Source organism: Dendrobium catenatum, unplaced genomic scaffold, assembly GCF_001605985.2.
Source record: "Dendrobium catenatum unplaced genomic scaffold, ASM160598v2 fragScaff_scaffold_133, whole genome shotgun sequence".
In the NCBI taxonomy this organism is placed as follows: Eukaryota; Viridiplantae; Streptophyta; class Magnoliopsida; order Asparagales; family Orchidaceae; genus Dendrobium; species Dendrobium catenatum.
Genome location: NW_021318595.1, coordinates 6009477 through 6025283, shown reverse-complemented (window position 1 = coordinate 6025283; position 15807 = coordinate 6009477). Strand labels below are relative to the sequence as shown.

General features: G+C 35.6%; 2 protein-coding genes across 2 annotated transcripts; one reads left to right on the top strand and one right to left on the bottom strand.

Moving 5' to 3' along the window:
• Nucleotides 1-250: 250 nt before the first annotated feature.
• On the top strand, nucleotides 251-7399 carry LOC110106150. The gene is made up of 2 exons (XM_020835927.2): nucleotides 251-652; nucleotides 6610-7399. The coding sequence occupies exons 1-2, from the start codon at nucleotides 440-442 to the stop codon at nucleotides 7219-7221; spliced, it is 825 nt and encodes a 274-aa protein (XP_020691586.1). The 5' UTR covers nucleotides 251-439; the 3' UTR covers nucleotides 7222-7399.
• A 5539-nt stretch (nucleotides 7400-12938) lies between these two features.
• Nucleotides 12939-13582, bottom strand: LOC110106153 (cold shock domain-containing protein 4-like). The gene has a single exon (XM_020835929.2). The coding sequence runs from the start codon at nucleotides 13501-13503 to the stop codon at nucleotides 13099-13101; it is 405 nt and encodes a 134-aa protein (XP_020691588.1). The 5' UTR covers nucleotides 13504-13582; the 3' UTR covers nucleotides 12939-13098.
• Nucleotides 13583-15807: the final 2225 nt, after the last annotated feature.

Below are 15807 nucleotides of genomic sequence, written 5' to 3'. Positions count from 1 at the left end.
ATGCGGCAAGGTTCTGGTAACCGGTTTCTTCAACATTTCTGGCTGTAAAGAGCTTACAGAGGCAACATAAGAGCAATTGCAGTGTCCATAGACCGCACAATAGTGTTGTTTACTATCCTAACAATGGTTATGCACAATTCTTTTCAAATCAGAATGCCAGATGTTTGCAGTCTTGAATCAGAAACGTAGTTTCTTCCAAGACTGACTATCAAACAACATCTAGTTATAGAATCACTTGATCCTGTGTGATCAACTTCACCTTGTTGGCTACTAATCATTTATAGAACATTACTAATAAATGTGTATTCTAAGGTTATTCTACTTATCCTGTTGAATTATCATCATATAGTCTTGCCATAGCGCATTATTAATATTATTTTGCATTAATGGCTTAGGTACTTTACTTGCTTAAATTTTATTTTCCGGAGTTTTTTCTTACATGTTTTATCATATTCTTTTTATAGACTTTGAAATGTCTGATGCCCAGCAAGAGCATGCATTGGCTGTGGAACGTCTTGAACCAAGGCTAACAGCGCTCAGGATAGAGCTCTGCCCAAGTCACATGAGCGAAGGGTGCTTTTGGAAGATATATTTTGTGCTTCTGCATTCTAGATTGAATAAGCATGATGCTGAACTTCTGTCAACTCCACAGGTAAGCTGTTTCCTTTGTTTTTCCATTGTTTCTCTTTGATAACTATCCTAAAATTTAGTAAGTAGCTTTTAATTCGTTATGCTGTAGATGTTTCAATCTTACTTGGATGGTAAAGCTGCTTTTTCTTGATTTGCTAGCATTTTGACTATATATTTTTCTTACTTTCAAAATCTTTTTTTTATATTGTTCAGCTTTTCCTGATTGATGCATAGATCATTACCATTCAATGGCCGTAAACTGCAAGGGATGATAAATTTAGTAAAAATAAAATAAAATTGTTAGTTGAATTATACTGCCCTGCTTTGAGTAGAAGTGACTAATCTTTAACAAATAAATTTAAATTTACATGCACTAAATTTTGTTTCAATATTATTTATATGTAATTAGTGATTAAGTAAAGTTGTTGATATAAATAATCCGATAGAAGAAAAATTTTATAGCTTTAAACTTTAATTCAAATTGAAAATAATGACATGTATGGTTAGTAGTTAAGCATTGATTAAAATAGTTATTTCAAAATTAAAATGGCATTATAGTGTATTTAAAAAAAATTACAATACATGTACTAACCTCATGAAGTATACAATATGAGAGGGGAGAGTCCTTGAAAAACTATCTTGCAGATTTAGGAAGCAATCAATAGAAACATTTCACCCTGTGCACTAAATTCTATGGTTAAGAGCATTTGTTAATCGGTGTTTGGAGAAGAATCAACAGAATAGCTAATTGCATAAAATAGAAAGTTTAGCGAGGAGGAAGAGATGGAAAAGGGTTGCTTTTCTGTGTGAAGGCTAGGTCAATTTTTTTTTAGAAGACTTTTGTCAGTAATGTGGAGAATGGAAATTTCTGTGAAAGGAGGCAACATCTCAGCAGTATACATATTGCAGACACAGAGCACTGTGAGCGCAGTCGGAGGCAACATCTCAACAGTATATAAAATGCAGAGACCGAGCACTGTGAGCGTAGTCTCTCCAAGCAACGCCAAAGTCAATCTCATCAAATGTTAAACTCATTGAGTAGCAATTTAGTCAAGTCTCACACAAGTGATGCGTTACAGAGCGAGAAAAGCTGAGAGGAGAAGAATTGAAGCCGGTTTAGGTTGTGTTATGTATATGAGATTAGGTTTCAATATAATAAAATGCTATATTTCACTAAATAATTGATGTATAGTAGTTGTTCGTTTCACTATATATTTACTAAATTGGTTTAAGCACATTCTCAAACATATAACAAATCAATTAAACTGACTGACTTTTATTATGTGGTTCATTCTTGGTTTAGTTGATGTTTTTGTCCACCCATAACAAAAAGATTTGGTTAACATCAGTCTACCTTTTCATGATACACTTAATAAGAATGAATGGAGAATGAGAATTCATTAAATTCACCCATATAAGGCCAATGATGTTGAGAATTACGATGATGATATCACGGATTATCACATCAATACAAATTCAGTAGATTAACTGATAGGAAATATGAGAGCTTTTAACCCAAAACTTCAAGCCACAAGCAAAAATTGGAAGAAGAACACGCCTCGAATCACTTTTATTGCAAGAATTATGAAAGAAAAACTACAAGATACAATGATCTTCAATTGGAGAGGAAGATCTGACTCTCCCAAACCCTAGCCGTTAGCTAGAGCCCAAAATTTCCTAAGCACAAATTAATTTCAGCCAAAATCAAGCATAACGCTCACCCTAGGGTGAAAACAACTATTAAAAGCATGCAATTCAAAGTAAAATACCAAAACAACTCCTTCAATTCGAATTTCTCTCTCACCCACCCCCTGCTCTCTCTTCGTTAGTGTGTGGATTCCATCCCAAGGGGGGTGGACAATGCCCAGGGCGAAACCCGGCTTCCGTCTAGTATATACAAAGACCAGTCTAACAGTAAACCCCTCCCAAAGAACTCTCTTGTCCTCAAGGTGGAAGAATATAAATTGATGCTTCATCCTCTCATATGGCTCTCATGTGGCATCATATTCGGGTAGGCTATTCCGCTTTATCAGCGTTTCCTTACTTCCCTGTTGTACTCCAACTCTATTAATTTCAAACCACCTCCCTAATCTTTTATCAATGTCATTTGAAACTCCGCATTGGCTGCATGATCCCCTATAGCTCTCATTAAATGTGGCATGTAGAAAACCAGGTGTATTATAGCGGTCGGTGATAACTTCAGTTGATATACTACTGCTTCAATCTTCTCCAATATTTCATCTACTCTGCCTAAAGTGCGTCAAATGAGGTGTATCTCTTTCGTACAACACTTTAAAATGAGTTATCTGGGACACCGAATGATACAAAGTGTTGCACCAGTACTTTGCCCACACCAGCAACTTGGCCCACAGCCGAGGTGTCTCTGAAGGAAAGCATTGCAGGTATGTCTCCAGGCTCTTGTTTATCACCTCCGTCTGCCCCTTCGTCCTTCCACCTTCTGTCTGGCCCTTACCATGATTTTGAGAGACACAATAGCATTGGAGAGCCTTGCTCTCTCTTAATCACCATCTTTCTCCCTTCCACCATCAACACCATCGTCAGCATGCCCCGATTTACCTTGGTATACCCCAAGGTCTGCAACCATCTTATCCCCAAGATGACATCAGTGCTATCTAGCTCCAATGGGAAAAAGTTCTCCCTTACCTAGACTCCCTGTATAGTCAGGACCACTCCCCTACACAAGCCTCTACCTATCTCCATATTCCCAATACCCATCATCACCCCATATCAACCTATGTCCACCAATTTCACCCCCAATTGGTGTATGACCATGTTGGAGTTGAAGTTGTGGGTAACCCCACTGTTTATCAACACCACTACCTCCCTGTATGCTATTTTTCCTCCTAGCTTCATATTTGTGATTCATAGTGAACCCCACCACTGAGTTTAAGGAGACCTCTGCCATGTCTAAATGCAGCTTTTCCTCCTTCGCTGATGCCTCACTCCCACCTCTGATGAGGACATTAGATTTCGACACGTGTACCATCGCCGGATACGCAGATCAACTGCTACGATCCAGAGCCTCTACTTCTGATTTATTTGCATTTTATTTTATGCTTGTATTTCTTGTTTCCCACTTTGCCCCTGTGGGCATTGAATCATTTATGTAGCCCGGAAGGGCATTTGTGTCATTTCCTTTTATTTCATTTTGGCCTACTTATATGAGGCCTCTTGCATTGTAATAGTTTAGTTTTTGATGAATGAAAATTTGCTCATGTGTTCTCTTTGTGAGTTCATTTCTCCTAGATCTCTTAGTGAGTTCCTCGGAGAAGATAGATCTCTTTGTGAGTTTTAGGTTTTCTTTCCAAGCTATTTTTGTGGGGATTTGGATTGAGGATAATTGAGGTGAGTGAATTCGTGACCACTCAAATCCCTAGAAATTTTCCTTCTTCCTCCCCCTTGCTCCTTGCCTCCGCCCCTCCCTGCTCCGTCCAGGCCGCCGGCCTCCTGGCAGCCACCACCCGCCGGCCGACCAACCCCACCACCTTGGCCCTTGCCCCGCCCCCTTCCCCTAGCCGCCGGCCCATCTCCTTGAGATCTCAAATTTGAATTTTCAAAATTTTCAAGAGCTATAAAGGGTTTCCAAAATTAGCTCCTTAATTTTAGGCAATCATTTTAATTGAATTTCAATTCAAATTTGAAATTTAAAATTTTCCCAATTGATTGCTCATCTATTTGGAAACTTTCCTATCTTATAAAATTTGAAATTTAATTCAGATTTTAATTAAACCCTTGATTAGTGTTGTGGTCCCCACTCTACTTATGACAATTGTGCTCCTCCATCTCTCTATGTGGCCGGCCCCCTTCACTGGGCTTCTCTCTCTCCTAAATTAATTTCTATTCTCCCCCAATTCAACCCCCTTAATTCCCTATTCCCCCCCCCCTCATCCTTTATTTGAATTAATTTGAATTTTTCAAATTAATCCCCTCCCACCCACTTAAACCTGAAATAATTTCAGATTTTTCTGTTTTTATTTCTTGGTGCCCTCTCTAGCTGATCCCCTCGAGCACCCAAGCCAACCCAACCCTCCCTCCAAGCCGCCATCTCCTCTTCCCCTCTTCCCTTTTGGGTGCTCCTTTCTTTCCCGGCAAGGATGCATGGCGGATCCCGAAATTGATAGCGGATTCGTACTCGACGCCTACGGAGACATCCACATCACCCGTTCCCCATTCTTCGACGTCTGGTTCGATTTTGACGACACCGTGGAAGATTACTTAAACCGAATCCTCCCCACCGTCGTGGACATCATCGACGATCAATTTTCGGACTACGATTGGACCATCAACGGCCATCCACCCGCTCCTCCAACTCCCGCTTCTTCCCCGACGACGAATCCTATCAGCATCACTTGTGTGATGGTGCTATCTCTAAGTTTGCTTACGATCCTCTTCCGTTAACCGCCACGTTCAAGAGTTGATTAAAGGATCTCAAGGTGAAGGATCTATATTTTAAACGTGAGGCTTTTGGTTATCATGGCTATTTGCATCATTTAGATTTCTTTTGGTTATTATTTTGCAAAGCTCTTGTAATCCTCAAGTTTAATCAATTACCATGGCTTACTCTGTCATGACTTTTCTTGAACTTTACTTGAGTAAGCTAGACTTTAGTGTTAACATGCGAAGTTAATAACCTTTTATAAATCTCTAAAGTGCAATTCTTGTTTTCGCATTTGGTTTCACATCAACCTCCCTCAGGTTTTCTTCCTCGTCATCGCAGACAGTGAGAATATGAAGAATTCGGTCCTTACACCTGTGCCATGGTGTATACTTCTCATTACATCTGAAACATAATCCTTTTACCCGCTTATCATGCACCTCTACTTCTGTAAGTCGCTTGAAGTTACCTCCCGACGCACCTCCCATTGGAATCCCCCATGGTGGTCCTTGAGGGAAAATGCTCTCCACTTCATCCTCATCTTCCTAAACTGTCTTCCCCTTCAGACCAGCCGTAGGAATAACCGAAGATGCCTTTTATTGCATTTCAATCAACTTCTTCATCATGTCTTTTATCTTTCCAAAGCAGTTCTCCACGGACGAGAACCTTCCTTCAATGGATGTGAATCTTCCCTCCATTTCGGAAAATCTCTCCTCCATCCCAGCCTTGTGTTGATCCATCTCATATTCCAACACCTCCATCTTCGCCGCCATAGGTCCCAAAAAAATGCTATGATACCAATTTGATAGGAAATAGGAGAGCTTTCAACCCAAAACAACAAACCACTAGCGAAAATTGGACGAACACACCTCGAATCACTTTTATTGCAAGTATGAAAGAAAAGCAACAAGATACAAGGATCTTCAATTGGAGAGGTAGATCTAACTCCCAAACCCCAGCCGACAGCTAGAGCCCAAAACTCCCTAAGCACAAACCAATTTTATCCAAAATCAAGCATAAACCTCACCCTAGAGTGAAAATAACTATTAAAAACATGCAATTCAAAGTAAAAAACCCAAGCAGCCCCTTCAATTCAATTTTCCCTTTCACCTGCCCCTCCTCTATCTTCATTAGTGTGTGGACCCCCCCACCCCAAGGGAGGCGAACAATGCAGTAGGCGGAACCAGGCTTCTGCCTAGCGTATCCAATGGCCGGTCCCTCCTGGACCGGTCTAACAATAACCTAAGCTTGTATGTATTTAGCTTTATTTACAATCTTATCCTGTTTGCTTTATCATTCACTTCAATACAATTTTAATGAGTCAACCTAAAGCTTTCTGAGGTCAATTACAAGTCAGATGCAATTCTCAATCTGGCCAATTCTGGGCTCATCTTTATGTGCTGGCTGAATTTAAAATTTTGGCTTATAGTACACAATTACGAACTTTGTCTAGACATCCTTTGGTTATTTGTCACACAAAGTCTTGGTTTCTTCCATTTAGCATTCCCACGACCATGTGCTAAGGATGGCTTTATGCAGCTATGAATCGTGTGAAACAATTGTACCATTTTTCTCATTTGCAGATTGTGCAAGCCAGAGCGATGCTATTACAAGATCTTCATACCCGTACAAAACCAAATACAGAGGGGTCAGCAAAAAGTTCCTCCTCTGTGAAAGAGGATGAGCAGTATGAGCCCTCTGTTCCAAGCGAAGGGAGAGTCAGTGTCATGCCAGTTTCAGGCATCACTTCTTCTGAAAACCTGCCATCACCACCACAACCTGAGGACATATTCGTGTCCATTCCTGTCATAGATATTGAAACGGAGAAGCACCCAGTTGAAAGTACCGTGGTGAAAATCATAGACAAATCTGTCATTGAAGAAGACCCATCAGTACAGTCCAAAAAACAGAAAGGTGAAAGCTATGAAGATGATTGGCTTGAGGATGAGACTGGTGAAGCCAGCGGCTCAGGAGAAAATGCTCTTCCTTTAGGAAACGATGAAGATGTATCCTTCAGTGATCTGGAGGAAGAGGATGACAAAGCAATTTCGAAGTCCAGTCCCACACAGGTGAAAGAATCAAGGGGCTGGGTTCAGCTGAACAAGAACACAGAGAGTCCAGCAAAACGAAGCAGCTCCACCAGCCCACAGAACAAGGACGACTGGTTAAATGTTGATGAAGTCGACGCCGAATGAATGCTTTATGCCTCTCATAATTCCATCGTTTTATTGTATGTGCTTGTGTTTTTTGTTACTGATTTTCTGTACATAGCTCCTCGTTGGTCCTTCATCTCCCACTCTCAATTGGATTTGAATCTGTGTCATCAATCATTTGTATTAAAAGTTAATCTGAATGTGAACTTACGTGATTAAATTTGGTGCTGTGGAGGTCTGAAATCTGTATTCAGATGCACGCATTTGGTGCTTGAGAAGGCAACAACCTGCACCAACTTACCAGTTTATATCTCTGCTCTGAAGAAAAAAATATTACGTGCAGCATCCGGATACTTTCAGAGATCAATAAAAATGTGCCACGTCGCTTCAAAAATATATTGTGCTTGGTACTGCTCGGGGCGTAATTGGACCGGAGAACCGTCCAGTGTCCGCACAAAATAATTGTTCCTACTGTGAAACCTGTTTCCTTGGATCATGCAGTTACTACACAGCAGAATATATCATGCACTGCTAAGTATCCTTTTAAGAAATTAAGCTACAAATAGCCTAAGAGGCTTCATTTTTTGCAATGAAAATGGTAAGTTCTTTTTTAGTGCTTGTTAGTTAGGATATGAATCTACTTCAATTACTGTATGTGTTGCAGTTATCAATCCAAATCCATCCAATCAGCTTAGATGATTGGGATTAATTGCTTTTGTTTTTTTTTTTATAATTATTTTGGAATTTAAAAAGATAATTATAATCACCTAAAGGGTATAATTATTGGAGAGGATTCCTAATAAGCGCTTATAGATATTTGAAGAATTGCATCCTATTCATTCAAATTAATTTAATTTAAACATTATTTTTGTGATATATCATAAAGAAGTTGCATCTGTTTTTCAGTGCATATTCAGATAATAAAGATTTCATTTGGAACAAATTTTTTATCATTTTTAAAATAATATTTTAATAAAAAATTTATACAAAAAATAATTTTAATAATAAGAAAATTGTCCCGACTCAAACGAAACTTCAAATGTCATGATTTATAGCAGTGTAAAAAATAGCTTTTGAAATCTATCATGTAACGGAACTTTTGCGGCAAGGTCTTCCCATCTCTTATTAAGGTCATCTCCAACCGAAAGTCAAACGAGCGTATGGCATCGTTCGGTCCCTTCAACCACCAAATTTTCTGTCATTTCCTTGCAGGTGAACAGTGCGACGCACCCACGTCATTTTCCGCTCTCAACTGGAAAAACACGCGAAAGGAAGAAGGATCGTTACCTTCTCAGAAACACATAAAATGGCGTTCGCATTTTGAAGTTTTGCGTTACTTTGCCGTGAAAAGTGGAGTTCTCCGTTGGAGATGCCCTAAATGCTACCTGGATTTGCTCTGTTGCATTGAAACTGTGTTTAATTTGATGGAATAGAAATAAGAAGTAAAAAAAATTGCTAATTACTTACTTTAATTTCAAAGCTAATAATTCTTAACTAATAGCTAAGGTGGATAGTATCAGTGTACTAAATTCCTTTTAACTTTTGATCAAATTAAAGAGAACCAATTTTTAATGAAAACGAAATGAAGCAATGTTTATTAGGAGCTTAACCCTAATATAAGAAGAAGAGAAAAAAAAAGCTAATTGCTCAGTTTAAATTAAAAGCTAATTACTCTTAAAATAATAGGCTAAGGTGGATGGCATTGTTGCGTGTCAGAAAATTTAAGTTGGTAGAGTTTATGTTTCACGTCTTAGTAATGTGCAAAGATTCAGCACGAATAGATAAAAATAATAATACCAGCGTGGAAAAATCGGAAAGGGATAAAATCATAGGGCCTGACTCAATTGCAAAATTCACTATGTAGTGAGTTATGTAAATATCCTCCTTTCTTAACTGTTGAAGAAGAGGAAGAGTATAAAGATCAATAAGGCTTAATTTTCTTAAGAAGGATTTTAGAAAATTGATGTCCATGGACAGAAAAATGTACCCAACAACTAGGTTAATTTTTTTTAGTATTATGGAGAAAGTGATGATTTTTTTAAGATGATCGTCGGTGATGATGGAAATTAGCTGGTGATGGTTATCGAAGACAATAGCTAGAAAATGCAATAGAGCTCTTACTTGTTCTATATTCTCCCTTTTTTCTCCCTCCTCATGTAAAGAATGAGGGCATACTTATAGATTTTTGAAAGTGGTATGCTCCATAAATATGAAGAAAATCTAGGACAAATTAAGGGTGCTCCATCATATGGTACATATTGATTTTTTTTAATCCAAGAGCTTTCATCAAACATTTAAGTGTCTTAATGATGTCAGAATCAAGTGATCTTATGCTCTTGGATTCATCTAGTCAAGCTGCTCGATTTGACTATAAATGTCATATTTTGAAATCTTTTAAATACTAAATTAATACTTTTTAGATTCCAAGTATGCTTCAGCTTTTTGATTCGAACCCATTTGGACTCATATTGGACCGATTTTCATGTCATTAGGCTTGTCTTGTCAAGACATTTAATTTGAATGCAAAGATATTAGAGTATGGATGGTCCCAAATTTAATTTTGAAAGTTTTCAGTTCAAATATTCCTCAAGATTAGTGCCTAATTAAGATGATTTTCGGTGACATATCAAGCATCATAGAACTTAATTCATTTAAATTTTTTAATAAATATCAGAATATAGAGATCCAATTTTTAATGAAAAAATTGAAGCCATTTATGAAGATGCTTACCCTAATAGGTGATTTTTAACTTTGTAGTGTTATCATTTATCAAGACATGTAGAGGGTTGATTTGACCATCATTTATCCTGTATTAAACAAAATTTTTTTGTTTAAATGAATTATTGAAGTCAAAATTGAGGCTACATAATAATTTTGTTATATAACCTGTTGAAAAAAAATAATAATAAAAAAAAACTCTCATGAGTTCCTTCAATCCTATTATGTGTAATTTTTACCAATCTTCTTCTCATGAACCCCTCACAAAAATTTTTTATGCTATAAATTTTTTTAAAAAAATAATAAGAAAACCAATCTTCTTCTCATGAACCCCCTCAAAAATTTTTATGCTATCAAATTTCTTTAAAAAATAATAAGAAAACTGAAACATATCTTTCTTAGCATTGAAATATTGAACCAAAAATATCAAAATTAGATACTAAATATGATATTTTATTAATACTTTGCTTCTTAAAAGTTAGATACATCTAGGTGTCTTATTTACGCTTCATACCACCAAAAGAGAGCCAATGTAAATTTACCTGGACTGCTTCTTTTTATTTTATGATAATTTTATTGACTTTGACCATCAAAATAAAAATTAGATGTTTGAATCCTTAGAAAACAAATAGCTTAAACTACAAGTAAACAACCGAAGATTGAGGTTTCATTTGGGATATTTTTTTTACAGTATTTAAAAGCCGTTTTTTAGTTTTTTTTTTAATTTTATATTAAAAAATTATTTTATAAAGCAGTATGAAAACTACCTGAAACAAAACCTTAATTAGTTGAAATCAACTATGATATTAATATAAAAATCCTTTTAGTAGATCTTCAAGTTAATTTTTATTTCTAAAGTGAAGGTTAGGTTAAAACCGTACACCTGTTAGTGATATTATTTTTGTTAGTAATTTTTGTAAGTGATGTAGGAACATCTTAACTAAATACAGCTTTAGGAATATGTTATCCAAGTTTATTACTACTAGCTTCTAGAATGTTCTTATTAGTTTATAAATATGCAAGTATTGTAGTAGGAAAGATCAATGATGAATATTATATGATTTTAAGCCTTTGAGCTTTGTTTGTTCTCTTGTTCTTGATGTTCCTTCTAGCAGATTCGATTCTTCCGCCGACCCACTACATCAGTAGGGTTGAATCTCTATCTAAGACTTTGTCATATTAGATGAGTTGGATGAATATTGATCAAACTTATTATTGATCTCACTTGTTTGCAATGGTGGGTTATTTGATGTGGAGTAACTATCTTCGAGTGATGAATTTGTCAGACCCAAGCGATCGGTTTTGAAGACCGATAATCTTTATGGTGTCAATTGTAAAGAGATTATCTTCTTTAACGATCATGCTACAATGGCTAGCCAATTGATTCTCCTATGAGTTGCTTTGACCTCATCTATATACTAATCTTGGATCAGTAAATAAAAGCTTATAATTTGTCTTCTAAAATGGAGAAACTTGAGAGCAAAGTTTAAGGCTTGCTTACAAACCTTACGAGTTTGGATTTTGTGCGAGTGGTACAAAGCATGAGGTATGAACATCTTAAAAATATTTGAAAACTATGTAATGCTATTGTATAACATATTGTTGCTCTACCAAATATATGAATCCTTAACTAATATTGAATATTTGTCTTCATATCTTCACATATCACTCACCTTAAAGTAAAAATGATTTTAAAGCACATAATTAGTTTTTAATCAAAAGATTAATAATTAAAAGAAAGAAATTAATTCCTATTCTAGAAATATTTCTAAAATAAAATCTCTAAGTCAATCAAATATTAATCGTAAAAAATAACCTATCTACAGTCATTAATGCTCATCATTTATTACTGATTTAATGATATATATTGTTAAAAGATATAGATGACTTACGCTTAATTTGATACGACTTTCTTACTTTCCAAAGAAGCTTTCTAGTACAAATTTTTGTATTAGAAAACGGTTTTAAAAGGCAGTAAGAAAGTCGTCCCAAATAAAATCTGAGAGTACTAAAATCTTAATTTTTAGTTTATATGCATGAGATACTGCTATTATTATGACAATTATAGATATTACCTCTATTTAAATCATCATATTTATTATTCAATAAAAATAAAATCATCAATTTTTTAGAAACTATTTTTTTTATACCAAAATTTAAGATATATATAAATTTATGAAAAAAAATTACAAATTTTAGTATTTTACTTGCCAAAGTTGTTAATTCCCAAAGTCAAGTAAATGCTCATTTATTATACGGCCAAACCGATTACTGAAAATCATCTCTTTCGGTACTACTTTCAAAAGGTTAAAAGTAATTTTGCCAAATAAATATGTCGATACTTTATTCAAATTTTGATTAGACTTGTTGAATTTATGTCTTTATTGTTATTAATATTAAAAGCTCATGCCATTAAATTGTATAGGACACCAATTACGGATTAAAAAAAAAACCAAACGGATAGGCAGATCTCCACATAAAGTCAATCTCACCACCCCTCCATTAATTCCACCAGATCTGCTGTTCATTTCCCCCAAATCACAATAAAAAAAAGGAAAAATAATAAAAATATTCTCATTAATTTTTTATTATAATAATTGAATAAAGTATAATAAATAATTAATAAAATTTATATTAATCTCTAATTCATTTCAAAATAAAATAAAATAAAAGTCTAATCCAGCATATAATCTCCAAAGTGAGTGTTTGATGGTGTAACTAATCTCTCGGCAGAACTTAGCGAGACCACTCATGGGCATCAGACCTACACTTATTTTGCCCCCATTAAAAAAGTTTTTACATTAATAATAACAAACATTTATTTTATAATGTGGGACTACCTTTAAGAAAAATAACTTTTATTATAAATATATATTTTTTTAAAAAATAAAATTTTGAAATATCATATATTAAAAATTTTGATTATAAAATTAGCTCTCATAAAAAATAAATAAATAAAATCAGAATCAAATAAAATTATGATTTTAATGAAAAAATAAAACTATATGAAAATCTATCTCAAACATAGCCTTAGCGTCAAATCTCACACGCAGAACATATAATAATTTTATTTATTAGCTATACGATATGATACATAACCCGCAGCTACATAAGCAGGAGATCACCACCACTCATCACTCATCATCATCACTACTCAAAAGCTAAACCAGATCGACCTCATAGAAGCAGAGAAGAAGCTCATCAACAGTATGCGACGCACTTCTTCTTACAGTCAACAGTGCATCCACCACCGCCGCCGCCTCCGCCGTACCCCTTGCCGGAGCTGCTATACGAGGTGAAGCACTTAGCCGGACAGATCAGCCGTTTGTTAAGACAGGGTCCCTTTTCCGAGCAGACAACGCTGGGCTGAACAACGCCGTCGCGAGAGTGACCGCCGGAGGGGCCGCCGTAGCCACCGCCATATCCGCCGCCGACGTTTCCCCAGCCGTTGTTGGTTCCGCTTCCACCGAAGCCTGGGATGTTGAACTGACTACCAGGGCCGAAGAAGCCGCCGGCGGCGGGATCGGGGTTGCGGGAGGCGGAGGTGGAGGCGGTGAGGAGGAGGGCGAGGAGGAGGAGGGAGGCGGCGGCAGCGGTGGGGGTCATGGTTTGTGGTTGATTTTGCTTGTGTGAGGGTTTTTTTTGTGGGGAGACGGATGAGATTTGTGTAATAAGAAGGATGGCGAGGGGGAAGTGGGAATAAATAGGGGGAGGGAGAGGCATTAAAGGAGCGGAGAGTGGACGGTTGAGAGAGAGAGCGATCGCACTTTGTGTTTCGTTTTCTTCATCTTTGAAAAAAAAAAATGTGTCAGACGTTAATAATTTTTTAAATTCTGATTTTTATTATTTAAAATTTTATATTGTTTATTTTGATTAAATAATCCTTCATTCAAATTTTGCAGGAAATGTTAAAGATTTAAAAAAAAAATTAAAAGTTAAAATTTAAGGATATATATGTGAAAAAAATTGTGCTTAAAACATTTTTTTTATTTCTGTAATACTTTAGACTTCATTTAGGATGACATTCTTACTACTTTTTAAAACAGATTTCTAGTACAAAAATTTTATTTTTTACATTAAAAAGCTATTTTAAGAAACAGTAAGAAAGTTATCCCAAACGAAACCTTGATCGCTATTTCTTATTAATATTTTTTAAATATTTGGAGATTAGGATATTATAAAAAAATGATTATAGAAATATAATTTTATATGTGATGTTTGTACTAATTTTAAATATTTATTTGCGTTAAATAGGTCATAAAATATATAAAAAAATTATCATATTTTTAGATAAAATATTATATTTTAAATAATGTTAATTAAAATTTAATAAAGACGAGTCTTACAATTATTTGATCTATTTTGAGATAAGAAATATATAATTTTTTTATTTTTAATGACTTATTTTTTAAATTTATTTTATAAAATAAACTTATCTTTTAATAAATCCAATAGTTTTCATTTTTATTCTAACGATATAATATGTTTTTCTTAATTCAAAAAATACTAATATGAAATATAGAAATTGTTGAAGCCTGCATAAAATTCAATAAATAATTATTTTTTAATATATATAATGATTACAAAAAAGAAATAAAAAGAAAATATCGATTTATTTTTCCTCCTTAGAGAAGAGAGCAAGAGACTCCGGTCGGGATCAGTAATTGTGCGGCGACTGCTTTAAAGCGCAACACGGCTTCGATAGTGCGCTACGATTGAGCTTTGGCTGGTCGGTCTCTGAGTCCTTTTTTTTTATTTTTTTAAATTATTTTATGTCACAAATTTTCTTAACAGCTATAAAAATATATTTTTTCTCTGGACAGATATCTTAGTTTTTCCCTAAAAAAACAAGATAGATATCTTTGTACAAAAGACATTAATTTAAGGAGTTATTTAATTACAGGAATTTCGGCTTTATTTATTTTTTCAGAAATATAGAATAAAATAAATGCATATATTCTTGTTGCATCCTAGAATATTCACGACGATAGAGAAATATAAAATATAACATCTTAACTTTGTATTCAGATCCAACACACAATCATGTAAGATAGATGGCGTATTATACATAAGAGACACCAAAATTTTTACGTGAAAAACTCTTAAATAAGGGAAAAATTATGAGGTCTAGCAAAGTTTGAATGAATCCACTATTATTTGAAGTAGATTACAAATGAGGCCCCTCCTTGGGGGAAAGACTTTGGTTTGATGTAACAAATATACATCATACATAGTGCATTTCATGGTAGAAATTGGAAGAATAAGAATTGATATGTTCGTTTGGTCAGCAGAATCATAGTTGACTGGCAATGGAGGATGGAAAGACCGTATTTAGGTGACGGTGGTCGGAAGGACTATGACAGACGACGGAGGTAGGAAGGACCGTAGTCGGGTGACGGTAGTCGACGAGATGGTGGTTGACGAGACTGTAATTCATGGTCGATGAAGGTTGGAAGGACAGTAGTGAAGGGCGTTAAAGGTCGGAAAGATCATAGTATGGTGATAGAGGTCGGGAGGACCATTGTTTGGTGATATAGGTTAGAAGGATCGTAGTCGACAAGGGACATAGGTCGGAAAGACCATAGTCTCGCGATATTAGTTGTAAGGACCGTAGTCGACTGACATTGGAGGTCGAAAAGATCATAATATGGTGACAGAGGTCGGGAGGACTGATGTCTGGCGATATGGGTCGAAAGGATGATATCATAGTCGGCAGACATTGAAGGTCGAAATGACAGTAATATGGTGACCAACATAAGTTCAGGCATCAGGTGGTGGTCTGGTAGAAGTTCGAGCATCAAGTGGTGGTCCGGTAAATGTTCGAGCATCAGGTCGGGGACCGACATAAGTTCGGGCATCATGTGGTGGTATGGCAGAACTCTGGGAGTCAAGTGGTGGTCTGGTAGAAGT

Bases quoted from the DNA above. Each gene is read 5' to 3' on its own strand.
- LOC110106150 (XM_020835927.2), top strand. From the start codon at position 440: ATGTTTTATCATATTCTTTTTATAGACTTTGAAATGTCTGATGCCCAG. The intron at 653-6,609 runs GTAAGCTGTTTC...TCTCATTTGCAG, and splicing joins AACTTCTGTCAACTCCACAG to ATTGTGCAAGCCAGAGCGAT.
- LOC110106153 (XM_020835929.2), bottom strand. From the start codon at position 13,503: ATGACCCCCACCGCTGCCGCCGCCTCCCTCCTCCTCCTCGCCCTCCTC.